The sequence below is a fragment of the Chlorocebus sabaeus genome, chromosome 20 (genome assembly GCF_047675955.1).
Source record: "Chlorocebus sabaeus isolate Y175 chromosome 20, mChlSab1.0.hap1, whole genome shotgun sequence".
Lineage (NCBI taxonomy): Eukaryota > Metazoa > Chordata > Mammalia > Primates > Cercopithecidae > Chlorocebus > Chlorocebus sabaeus.
The window spans coordinates 83,968,926-83,982,550 of NC_132923.1; the positions used below are offsets into that span (position 1 = coordinate 83,968,926).

A 13,625-nucleotide genomic window follows, 5' to 3' on the forward strand; every position below is an offset into this window, starting at 1 on the left:
CCTGAGTAACTGGGACTACAAGCTCATGCCACCACGCCCAGCTAATTTTTTGTACATTTTATACAGTCCCACTTTGTTGCCCAAGCTAGTCTCGAAACTCCTGGGCTCAAGAGATCCTCCCACCTTAGCCTCCCCAAGTGCTGGATTATAGGCATGAGCCACCACACCTGGCCCCAATATTACGTTCTCTTAATGCTTTACTGATCACCTGTTCTGTGCTAGCCACTGAAAATACAGAGATGGGTAAGATACAGTTCTAGTTCCTTTAGAGTTAACATTTACTGAAAAATACAAACAAGAAATTGACAATTTCAGTGCAACATTTGGAACACTTCAAGCAGAGATCACATGGTCATTTATTCAACAAATATGTATTCATTGATTATCATGTGTCTACTCCCAAAACTATTCACAACCTCAAACGGTGATACATTCAAGGTCCTATGAAAGTGTAAGAAACTGACAGGAAGGTGAGGCTATAAAGTCATGTACAGACTCATGATTTTTGGAATTACAATGGTATAAAGTAGAAACCATACTTGAAATTTTGAGTTTTGATCTCTTCCCGGGCTAGTGACATATAACATGATACTCTTTCAATGCTGGTCAGCAGAGTGAGCTGCAGCTCCCAGTCAGCCACATGATCACAAGGGTGAACAACTACTACTTGATATCTTCTTGAACACTATGCCTGCTAAACCATCAACAAGTGTCAGTGGGCTCCAATGTTTAGAAGGGCAACTAGTGACCCTGTTAATGTAGCTTCTCCATCATCCAGCAATTAACTTTTAGTTCAATGCTTCAAACATTCTTCAGGCCCAGCGAGCTTTCAGCTGTATATGTTAACAGTGAGTACCCATATGACCACTGTTTTTCACTGTCAGTATCAATAAATTCCATGAGATATTCAACACTATAATGAAATGGGCTTTGTGCTAGATGATTTTGTTCAACTGTAGGCTGATGTAAGAGTTCTGAGCACATTTAAGGTAGGTCAGACTAACCTGTATTTGGTAGGTTATGAGTATTAAATGCATTTTGGACTTAGAATATTTTAAATTTACAAGGGTTTTATTGGGACATAACCCTATCGTAAAGCAAAAAATGCTTTTCTCCTCTACAAAACAGAAAGGCTGGCCAAGCGTGGTAGCTGTTAATTCCCGCACTTTGGGAGGCCGAGGTGGGTGAGTCACTTGAGGTCATGAGTTTGAGACCAGGCTGGCCAACATAGCAAAACCCTGTTTTTACTAAAAATACAAAAATTAGCCAGGCATGGTAGCACATGCCTATCTATAGTCCCAGCTACTCAGGAGCCTTGAGGCTGGAGAATCCCTCGAACCCAGAAGGCTAGAGAGTGCCGTGAGCTGAGATAGCATCACTGCACTCCAGCATGGGTGATAGATGCCATGTCAAAAAAAAAAGGTGCTCTAAAATTAACTGTCGGGCAAGGTGCAGAGGCTCACTCCTGTAATCACACCACTTTGGGAAGATGAGGTGGGTGGATCATCTGAGTTCGAGACCAGCCTGGCCAACATGGTGAAACTCCATCTTCACTAAAAATACAAAAATTGGCCAGGCGCGGAGGCTCACACCTGTAATGCCAGCATTTTGGGAGGCCGAAGTGGTTGGATCATGAGGCCAGGAGTTTGAGACCAGCCTGGCCAACATAGTGAAACCTCGTCTTTAATAAAAATATGAAAAATTAGCCAAGGGTGGTGGCAGGCGCCTGTAATCCTAGCTACTGGGAAGGCAGAGGCAGGAGAATCACTTGAACCCGGGAGGCGGAGGTTGCAGCAAGCCAAGATTGTGCCACTGCACACCAGCCCAGGTGACAGTGCGAGACTCCGTCACAAAAAAAAAAAAAAAAAAAAAGAAAAAAAAATTAGGAAGGCATGGTGGCAGGAGCCTGTAATCCCAGCTACTCAGGAGGCTGAGGCAGCAGAATCACTTGAACAAGGGAGGTGGAGGTTGCAGTGAGCTGAGATCACACCACTGCACTCCAACCTGGGTGACAGAGTGAGACTACATCTCAAAAAATAAAAAAATGAAATAAAATAAAATTAATTAATTAATTAAAATAAATAATAAAATAAACTGTGGGCCAGGGATGGTGGCTCACACCTGTAATTCCAGCACTTTGGGAGGCAGAGGCGGGCTGATTACTTGAGGTTAGGAGTTCAAGACCAACCTGGTCAACATGTTGAAACCCCATCCCTACTAAAAATACAAAAATTAGCTAGGTGTAATGGCTCACGCCTGTAATCCCAGCTACTCGGGAGGCTGAGGCAGGAGAATCACTTGTACCCGGGAGGCGGAGGTTGTAGTGAGCCCAGATCGTGCCATTACACTCCAGCCTGGGTGACAGAGTGAGACCCTGTCTCAGTAATAATAATAATAATAATAAATTGACTGTGGTAATGGTTACACATCTATGAAAAGTCTCCTGGTCAGGCACAGTGGCTCACACGTGTAATCCCAGCATGAAAGGTCAAGACAGGTAGATCATGTGAGCTGAGGAGTTCAAGACCAGATGTGGAAACATGGCAAAACCCTGTCTCCACAAAAAATACAAAAAAATTAGCCGAATGTGGTAGGGTGTGCCTGAGTCCCAGCTACCTGGGGGGGCTGAGGCAGGAGAATTGCTCCAGCCCAGGAGGTCAAGGCTGCAGTGAGGCAATGAGCCATGACTGCACCACTCCACTCCAGCCTAGATGACAAAATGAGACCCTGTCTCAAAAAAAAAAAAAAAATTATAAGTCTCTGAATTGCAAAATATATATAGACACTCAAAGTAGCATCCATAAAGTTCATCTTACAATAAAATATCAGACATGAGAAGCAGGAAAAAAAAAGTCAATAGAAACAAATCCCAAAATAACTTTAATAAGCTAACAGACCGGAATTTAAAACAGTTATTATAATTCATGGGTTTAAAACAGAACATGAACACAATAAGAGAACAAATATGGAAATACCAGAAAAACAGAAGATATGAAAAAGACCAAAAGGAAATGCCTAGAGTTGAAAAAATACACCAGGCCAGACACAGTGGCTCACGCCTGTAATCCCAAAGATTTTGGAGGCCGAGGTGGGCAGATCACAAGGTCAGGAGATCGAGACCATCCTGGCCAACACGGTAAAACCTCGTCTCTACTAAAAATACAAAAATTAGAAGCTGGGCACAGTGGCTCATGTCTGTAATCCCAGCATATTGGGGGAAAAAAACAAAAAAACAAAACAAACAAACAAACAAACAAAAAACAGCAGATAGGATTATCAGCAGATCAGAACTACAAAATAAAAGATCACTAAAGATGAAGTCAGGACAATAGAAATGACTCAGACTGAAACAGAAAAAGGCTGGGGAAAAAGTTGAAAACCATGGTGCCCCAATTAAGGCACTTCTTAACCGATCTTAAGCAGCCTATTAGAAATGTATAATTGAAACTCTAGGCCAGCACGGTGGTTCACGTCTGTAATCCCAGCACACTTGGAGGCCCAGGCAGGCAGATCACTTGAGGCCAGGAGTTCGAGACCAGTCTGGCCAACATGGTGAAACTCCATCTCTACTAAAAATTCAAAAAAATTAGCTGGGCATGTTGGCACACACCTGTAAATCCCAGCTACTCAGGAGGCTGAGACATGAGAGTCCCTTGAGCCCAGGAGGCAGAAGGTTGCAGTGAGCGGAGATCGCGCCACTGCACTCCAGTCTGAGTGACAGAGCAAGACTTGGTCTCAAAAAAAGTAAAGAGGCTGGGCACAGTGGCTCACGCCTGTAATCCCGGCACTTTGGGAGGTTGAAGTGGGCAGATCACAAGGTCAGGAGATTGAGATCATCCTGGCAAACATGGTGAAACTCCAACTCTACTAAAAATACAAAAATCAGCTGGGTGTGGTGGCGTGTGCCTGTAATCCCAGTCCTAGCTACTCCGGAGGCTGAGGCAGGAGAATCTCTTGAACTAGGAAATCGGAAGTTGCAGTGAGGTGAGATCAAGCCACTGCACTCCAGCTGGGTGACAGAGCGAGACTCTGTGAAAGAAAGAAAAGAAAGAAAAGAAAGAAAAGAAAAGAAAAGAAAAGAAAAGAAAAGAAAAGAAAAGAAAAGAAAAGAAAAGAAAAGAAAAGAAAAGAAAAGAGAAAAGAAAAGAAAAGAAAAGAAAAGAAAAGAAAAGAAAAGAAAAGAAAGAAACTCCAGAAGAGAGAAATGGGAAAGAATATTTTAACAAAAAATACTTAATAAGGACAATGTCCTATACTTGGAACCTATAAAATTGCTTTGTACCGGGCACAGTGGCTCACATCTGTAATGCCAGCACTTTGGAAGGCTGAGGCGGGTGGATCACAAGGTCAGGAGATCAAGATCACCATGGCTAACACAATGAAACCCCATCTCTACTAAAAATACAAAAAAATCAGCCGGGCATGGTGGCGGGCGCCTGTAGTCCCAGCTACTCGGGAGGCTGAGGCAGAAGGATGGTGTGAACCCAGGATGTGGAGCTTTCAGTGAGCCGAGATCACACCACTGCACTCCAGCCTGGGTGACAGAGCGAGACTCCATCTCAAAAAAAAAAAAAATTGCTTTGTGGTTTAATATCTATTGAGTTATAGTTAATTAATTCACTGGGTGCAAATTTGATGTCTCTATTTTTTTTTCTTTTAATTTTATTTTTATTTTTGAGACAGAGTCTAGCACTGTTGCCCAGGCTGGAGTGCAGTGGCATGATCTCAGCTCACTTCAACCTCCACTTCCCGGGTTCAAGTAATTCTCGTGCCTCAGCCTCCCACGTAGGTGGGACTACAGGCATTCGCCATCACATCTGGCTAATTTTTGTATGTTTGGTAGAGACAAGATTTTCCAGGCTGGTCTTGAACTCCTGGCCTCAGGTGATCCGCCCACCTCAGCCTCCCAAAGTGTGGAAGGCTGAGGTGGGAGGATTGCTTTAGATCAGAGCTCAAGACTGGCCTGGGCAACAAAGCAAGACCCAGTGTGTCTTTATGTCATTTTATTTTTTTAAGTTCAAATCAGATGCAAGATGCAAGACCCACTGATTTCGGAAGCAAAATAGACCCAAAGCAGAATAAACAAAAAAAGCACAATATGAGAAACTTCTAAAAACCAACAATGAGAAAAATCTTATGACGGGGGAATGGACACAGAAGGAATAAAAAAGGTATGATCACTGAATTGTCATCAAAACAAAGCATGCCAGCCAGGTGCAGTGGTTCACACTTGTAATCCCATCACTTTTGGGAGGCCAAGGTGGGCGGATCACAAAGTCAGGAGTTTAAGACCCACCTGGCCAATATGGTGAAACCCCATCTCTACTAAAAATACAAAAATTAGCGGGGCATGGTGGCACGTGCCTGTAGTCCCAGCTACTCAGAAGGCTGAGGCAGGAGAATTGCTTGAATCCGGGAGGCAGAGGTTGTAGTGAACCGAGATCGCGCCACTGCACTCCAGCCTGGAGACAGAGCGAGACTCTGTCTCAAGGAAAAAAAAAAAAAAAGTACAATACAGGGGAAACACTGTCAGATCCATGAAAACATCTTTCAAAAGTGAAAATGAAATATATTCTCAGATAAACAAAAGCAGAGACAGCTTGTTGCCAGCTCATATGCTATGAGAAATATTAAAAGTTCTTTAAGCTCCCCCCAAAAAAATGACCGGCTGGGCACGGTGGCTCATGCCTGTAATCCTAGCACTTTGGGAGGCTGAGGCAGGCAGATCACCTGAGGTCGGGAGTTCGAGACCAACCTGATCAACATGGAGAAACCCCGCCTCTACTAAAAATACAAAATTAGGCCAGGCACCATGGTTCACGCCTATAATCCCAGCACTTTGGGAGGCCGAGGTGGGTGGATCATAAGGTCAGGAATTCAAAACCAGCCTGATCAACATGGTGAAACCCATCTCTACTAAAAACACAAAAATTAGCCAAGCATGGTGGTACGCACCTATAATCCCAGCTATTCAGGAGGCTGAGGTAGGAGAATCGCTTGAACCTGGGAGGTGGAGGCTACAGTGAGCTGAGATCGCGCCACCGCACTCCAGCATGGGCAACAAGAGCGAAACATCGTGTCAAAAAAAAAAAAAAAACAAGAGGGATATTTGGGATCTAGAGAAAAAGAAGTACTGAAAACAGAAACGTGGCTAAATATAAAACTTTTTTTCTTAATTCTGAATTTCTTTAACATAACTGATTGACCGGTCAAAACAAAAATAAAAACAAAATACTGTGTAATTCTTAACATGGAGAAGTAAAATGCATTATTTCCATAGCACAAAGAATAAGATAAGAGCAAGGAAAATCAAAAAATATTGTTATAAGTAGTGAGGCCAGGCATGGTGGCTCACACCTGTAATCCCAGCGCTTTGGGAGGCCATGGCCAGTGGATCACTTGAGATCAGGAGTTCAAGACCAGCCTGGCCAACATGGTAAAACCCCATCTCTACTAAATACACAAAAATTAGCCAGGTGTGGCTGGGCATGGTGGCTTACGCCTATAATCCCAGCATTTTGGGAGGCGGGCGGATCACGAGGTCAGGAGATCGAGACCATCCTGGCTAACACGGTGAAACCCCGTCTCTACTAAAAATACAACAACTTAGCCGGGTGTGGTGGTGGGCGCATGTAGTCCCAGCTACTTGGGAGGCTGAGGCAGGAGAATGGCGTGAACCCGGGAGGCGGAGCTGGCAGTGAGCTGAGATCATGCCACTGCACTCTAGCCTGGGTGACAAAGCAAGACTCCGTCTCAAAAAAAAAAAAAAAAAAAAAAAAAATTAGCCAGTTGTGGTGGTGGGTTCCTATAGTCCCAGCTACTCAGGAGGCTAAAGCAGGAGAATCGCTTGAACCAGGGAGGTGGAGGTTGCAGTGAGCCAAGACTGCACCATTGCACTCCAGCCTGGGCAACAGACTGAAACACCATCTCAAAAAAAAAGTAAGAAACAGTATAGTGGTGGCATATACCTGTAATGTTAGCGCTTTGGGAGGCCAATGCAGGTAGATCGCTTGAGCCCAGGAGTGTGAGGCTGCATTGAGCTATGACCACGAGACTACACTACAGCCTGGGCAACAGAGCAAGACTTGATCTCAATTAAAAAAAAAAAAAAAAAAAAAAAAATTTAAGTAGTATCTTTAAAAGTAAATACGAACAGACAAAGATGTAATTTTAAAGCCTAGAGATATGGCTCCCAAGCTTTTTGGTCCTTGTACCACTCTATACTCTTAAAAATTGAGTTATATCTATCAACATATACCATGTTAAAAATTAAATCTTAGCAACCTTTAAAATACACATTAATTCACTTAGGAAATATTAAAAACTCAGAGCATGTTAACATAGATAACATTTTCGATGGCTCGCCTGTAATCCTAGTACTTTGGGAGGCTGAGGTGGGTGGATCATGAGTTCAGGAGTTCGAGACCAACCTGGCCAACATAGTGAAACCCCATCTCTACTAAAAATACAAAAATTAGCTGGGAATGGTGGTGCACACCTGTAGTCCCAGCTACTCAGGAGGCTGAAGCAGGAGAATCGCTTGAACCTGGGAGGCGGAGGAGGTTGTGGTGAGCCAAGATCACACCCCTGCACTCCAGCCTGGGCAACAGAGCGAGACTCCGTTTTTATATATATATAAAAAATATATATAGAAAATATATATATATATAAATAAATTTAAAAAGCCACAATTTCCAAAAGAATTAAAAACTAGCTTAGTTGAGAATAGCAGCACTGTTTTACATTTTTGCAAATTTCATTGATAGGTGGGCTAAGTTTCATTGAAGAGATGGGATCTCTGGGATTCTGGAGGTGCTGGGGTCCACACTTTGAAAACAGCTACCTTTGAGTGACCATTAAAGGGTAAGAAGGAGAAAAGGAGAGAAAGAGAGAAAGGGAGAGAAAGAGAGAACTACTAAGTCAAAAGAGAACATGGTATTTTCTAAGTAATTCAAAAGAAAAGGGAAAAAAAAGACAAATGGAACATATATAGCAAAACACGGTAGACTTAAACCCAACAATACTGATAATTATATATACTCCAATTAAATAGCACAGAATGGCCGGGCACGGTGGCTCACATCTGGAATCCCAGAACTTTGGGAGGCTGAAGCCAGGAGTTTGAGAGTAGCCTGGGCAACACAGCAAGACTCAGCCTCTACAAAAAATAAAAAACAGCCAGGCATGGTGGTGCACACCTACAGTCCAGCTACTAAGGAGGCTGAGGAGGGAGGATGAGCTATGATCACAGACTGCACTCAAACCTAGGCAACAGAGTGAGACTCTCTCCTCCCCCCAAAAATCAATTTTAATAATACATTTTTTAATTTAAAAAATTAAAAGGTTGGCCGGGCGCGGTGGCTCAAGCCTGTAATCCCAGCACTTTGGGAGGCCGAGACGGGCGGATCACGAGGTCAGGAGATCGAGACCATCCTGGCTAACACGGTGAAACCCCATCTCTACTAAGAAATACAAAAAACTAGCTGGGCGAGGTGGCGGGCACCTGTAGTCCCAGCTACTTGGGAGGCTGAGGCAGGAGAATGGCAAAAACCTGGGAGGCGGAGCTTGCAGTGAGCTGAGATCCGGCCACTGCACTCCAGCCCGGGCGACAGAGCAAGACTCCCTCTCAAAAAAAAAAAAAAAAAAAAATCAAAAATAAAGGTTGGGTGCAGTGCACGCCTGTAATCCCAGCACTTTGGGTGGCCAAGGTGGGCAGGTCGCTTGAGGCCAGAAGTTCAGGACCAGCCTGGGCAACATGGTGAAACCCTGTCTCTGCAAAAATACCTGTCTCTACAAAAATACAAAAATTAGCCAGGCATGGTGGCATGCACTTGTAGTCCCAGCTACTCAGGAGGCTGAGGCGGGAGAATTGTTTGAACCCGGGAGGCGGAGGTTGCAGTGAGTCAAGAGTGTACCACTGTACTCCAGCCTGAGTGACAGAGCGAGGCTCCATCTCCAAAAAAAAAAAAACACACACACACACAAAGCACAGACTCTTAGGCTACACACTCAATTTAAAACATAAAGACAGTTGTTAAACACTAAACACAGGGAACTGGAGTGACTACACTGTCAGAAAAATGAGGCTTTTGGACAAGAATATTGCTAGAGATCAAGATGGACATTTCTTAATGATAAAAAGAGTCAATTCATCAAGCAGAATTAACATTCCTAAATGCCTATGAACTTACTAATAGATTCAAAATTCATGAAGCAAAAAATTGAAAGGATATGGGAGGCCAAGGCAAGAGGATTGCTTTAGCCCCGTTCAAAGACCAACCTGGGCAACATAGGGAAACCACCATCTTAATTAAAAATAAAAAGTTAGAAGGATAAAAAGAAAGCATGGGCGTGGTGGCTCACGCCTGTAATCCCAGCACTTTGGGAGGCCGAGATGGGCGGATCACGAGGTCAGGAGATCGAGACCATCCTGGCTAACACGGTGAAACCTGGTCTCTACTGAAATACAAAAAAAATTAGCCGGGCGTGGTGGAGGGCGCTGGTAGTCCCAGCTACTCGGGAGGCTGAGGCAGGAGAATGGCGTGAACCCGGGAGGCGGAGCTTGCAGTGAGCTACCAGCCTGGGCGACAGAGCCTCCATCTCCAACAAAACAACAAAAACAACAAGTCTTGTTTCGATTCCAAGCAGCAAAAAATGTGCTCGAGACGATGCTAGTACACACGTAAAAAAATCCAAGTTTTCCGTGAATTACAAATCCACAAATTATACAGCAACTTTTCTAAGTGAATTCAAAAGAGCACAGGCTACATCACTGCAGGGCAAAAAGTCTTTCAACAAGGCGTTAATATGTAAAGCACAACCTTAATCAGAGCATTTCCTTCTCTCCATAAACTTTGGGTGAGCCTTGACCACTCAATCCCTCGAGTTCCCAAAGGGTGGCCCTTGGCGGGTTTTTTCCAAAGTGGGGTCGGAGGTCTGAACACCTGAGGTGAAATTCAAGTTCACGAGCAAGTCAACTCAATTTCAGAGCTCCCAACTTCCCCACATCGGTAAAATGAAGCCTAGCAAAGCCTACAAAAGACTAGGGGTTACTAGACTGCTTTAGAAAGGCGACACTCGGCTCGGTGGCTGACGCCTGTAATCCCAGCACAATGGGAGGCCGAGGCGGGCGGAGCACGAGGTCTGGAGTTCGAGACCATCCCGGCCAACACGGTGAAACCCCGTTTCTACTAAAAATACAAAAAATGAGCCGGGCATGGTGGCATGCGCCTGTAGTCCCGGATACTCGGGAGGCTGAGGCAGGAGAATTGCTTGAACCCGGGAGGCGGAGGTTGCAGTTGGCCCAGATTGAGACACTGCACTCCACAACAGAGCGAGACTCCATCTCAAAAAAAAAAAAAAAGAAAGAAAAGAAAGGCGACATTTGGCACACAGTAGGCGCTAAACACACATTCTTTGGGTTTGCATTTTGTTCAGAACTAAGAGTAACAGGCATTCGGCAAAAGCTGGGAATCGGACGGGGACGGGACCCCGGCGGGGACGGACGCGCGGTGAACTGAAAGAATCTGACTTCGGGTTCCAGTTCCCCCAGCCGGACTAACCTACTCTCCCGGCCCCGGGCCCAAAGGCCTCAGGTGGTAGCGGTCAAAGGGTCACCGCCTCCGCGGGGCGCCGCGTCCACAACACGCGTGGGGAAACGGTCAAGGTTTGGGGCGTTTGGGTTCACGACGGCAAAAACACCGTCCACTACGGGCCAAGCCGAGTGCCATGCCCTGCACCTACGTCTAAGCTCACAGCACCCTGCACTGGGGCGAGGAATGGTATGAGGCTCGCCCGGGTCTCTGGACTGGGCTCTCGCCGCGCCGCCTTAGGGCGCAAAGTCCACGCGCCTCGCCCCGCGCAGAAACGTCCCCCGCCCCGCGGCGCCCAGGCCGCCTCCCCAGCAACGCAACTCCGCGGCTACGCCGGCGCCAGGAAAGGGCTCGGCATTTAGACCGCAGCCCCGGGCGGGCCACACTCCCCAGCAAGTGCCTCGGCAGCGTCCCAGGAGACTCGCCGTGCTTGCCGGGGTTGGACGTGGCGCCAGGTCCGCGTAGCAGCCCGCACCCCGGTGCTCACCTGTACCACGCAGCAGCCCAGGGCATCCTTCTGAGCGTCGGGAGGGACGATGTTCCGGGGCGTGTGGCCCGGGTGCAAGAAATGAACCATGGCGACCCCGCCGGCGGGGTGTCAACCAGAGAGCGGGCGTCGAGCCGGGGCCCGGATCCCGCGAGAACCAGGCGGGCGGCTGCCAGGACGCGCCCACCACGCCTGCGAGGGACACAGAGCTAGCGCCGCACCCGGCCGGCGGGCTTTTGAAATGCCCGGCGAGGCGACGCGCACGCGGGGGTCGGCCAGCCGCAGACCCCACCCCCCGGGCGGCCTCCTAGCCCCACCCGCCCCCCGACACGCCGCCGCCTGGGCCAACCGTCCCCCTCCCGCCTTCCCAGCCTCCCCAGACCAACCTGCCATGGCCCAGCTGCTCACCCACTCCTCCCCAGCCCCGCGCCTCAGGGCTTGAGAGGACATTCTCCGAGGACCGGCTGTGTAGGTTTGGGGAATACTATATATATACACACACACACGTATATGCATACATATATATTCATTATTTCTATATATATATATATTTTTTTTTACAGCTTTCATACATTAAAATATGTATTTCAAAGACTGTGCCCCTAAAAATCTGGCAACAGCACCTCTCTAACAGTCCTCTCTGTTTCAACTCCTAGAGTCTCTGGATAAATCAAATATAAAACGAATACAAAATATTGGCAAGTATCTACCAAAAAAAGCTATTTAGCTTTCTTGTTACCTAAAAAGTACCTGAGAAGACCCTTATAACCTCCTCCAAGAAAGAAACCCTGAGAGACCCTTCTAACTTTCTCCAAGAAAGAAACTCCACAAGTTAGTACACATTAGCTAATTTCAGAGAAAACAATACCTGGAAAAGGAAAGTTCTCAAGAGCATGAGCCTTAGAGTTTGAATCCTGAATTAGAATGCCTGCTCAGCCATCTACTGTTGGAGAACCTGGAGCAAGATTCTTGATGCCTTTGAAGCTCAACTTCCTCATCAGTAAATTGGAATGAGAATGCTTTATCTCACACGGTTAATGTAAGGATTAAATAATGTATGTAAAACATATCACAATGCTTGGCACATAGCAAGTCCTTGATAAGTGGCTTGAATTCAGATGTTAAAAATTATTTTTAAGTACTTTGCCTAAAACTTTTCTTTCACATTTATTCTTTTTTTTTTTTTTGTATTTTTAACAGAAACGGGGTTTCACGGTGTTAGCCAGGATGGTCTCGATCTCCTGACCTCCTGATCCGCCCGCCTTGGCCTCCCAAAGCGCTGGGATTACAGGCATGAGCCACCGCGCCCACCTATTCTTTTATTTAATACACTTACTTACAAGAAGAAGAAAAAATCCTGTGTTGTAGGTATCATCCCCATTTTACTCACAGGGAAGCTGAAGAACGGACAGGTTAAATAGACAACACGTTTTTTAGCCAGCTGATGAGTGGCCAACCTGGGAGACAAAATTGAGTTTCCTCACTGCAAGTCTGATCAATATGCATTTTTGTTTGTTTGTTTGTTTAGATGGAGTCTCACTCTGTTGCCCAGGCTGGAGTCAAGTGGCGCAATCTCAGCCCACTGCAACCTCCACCTCCTGGGTTCAAGTGATTCTCCTGCCTCAGCCTCCCAAGTAGCGGGGACTCCAGGCGTGCACCACCACGCCCCGCTAATTTTTGTATTTTTAGTAGAGGCGGCGTTTCACCATGTTGGCCAGGATGGTCCTCATGATCCGCTGGCCTCGGCCTCCCAAAATGTTGGGATTACAGGCGTGAGCCACCGTGCCCCGCCAATATGCTTTTGTTAATGGTGGAGGGTGTTTATGTTCTTGGTGTCTTGAACAAAGAATTGGACAAAATGCACAAACAAGGAAGGAATGAAGGAATTTATTGAAAATGAAAGTACACTCCATAATGCCACAATGTGGGAGTGGGCCTGAGCATTGGGGCTCAAAGGCCCCGTTACAGAATTTTTGGGAGTTTAAATACCCTCTACTTCCGGTATGCCCTATGTAAATGAAGAGGATGAAGGAAAGTTACAAAGTCATTTCCTTGGGGTGTGCCCAATGGAGAGGATATTTCTTTTACAGCTGAAGTGTGAATTTCAGCAATTTTAACTTTAATATAAAACCTGGTAAGTTATAAGGTTTGACTATTTCCAGCATAGCTAGAAGTGTGGCCAACTCCACATGTCCCAGGCCTTACCGAGCTAGAAAGCAGGCAAGTTAAACAGTTTTCAAAAGCCAAGGAAGCACTTTATGACCTTAAAGCATTTAGTAAACCTAATATTTGAACATAATTTTAACCACGTTTACATTTTGAAGACATTTGTATTTTATCAGTAATCTTTAAGCGCATCTTTATTTCCCAAAGATTACCCAAGTCACATGAACTAAAGGCATTGTTTTTCACTTTGCTGACAAAATATTTTATTTAAGCTCTTATTATTAAACCAATTAATTTAAAACCTAACACATGAGGCCAGGTATGGTGGCTTACGCCTGTAATCCCAGCACTGTGGGAGGCCAAGATGGGTGGATCACCTG

The 13,625-nt window shown here is 45.7% G+C and overlaps 1 protein-coding gene across 1 annotated transcript in view; it reads right to left on the reverse strand.

The window, feature by feature from the left end:
* ZYG11A (zyg-11 family member A, cell cycle regulator) overlaps positions 1–11,169 on the reverse strand; it is a 53,145-nt gene extending 41,976 nt beyond the window's left edge. Inside the window, exon 1 of the mRNA XM_038000045.2 lies at positions 11,080–11,169. Within this exon, the coding sequence (XP_037855973.1) occupies positions 11,080–11,169 (90 nt within the window). The remainder of the gene's footprint in view (positions 1–11,079) is intronic.
* Positions 11,170–13,625: the final 2,456 nt, after the last annotated feature.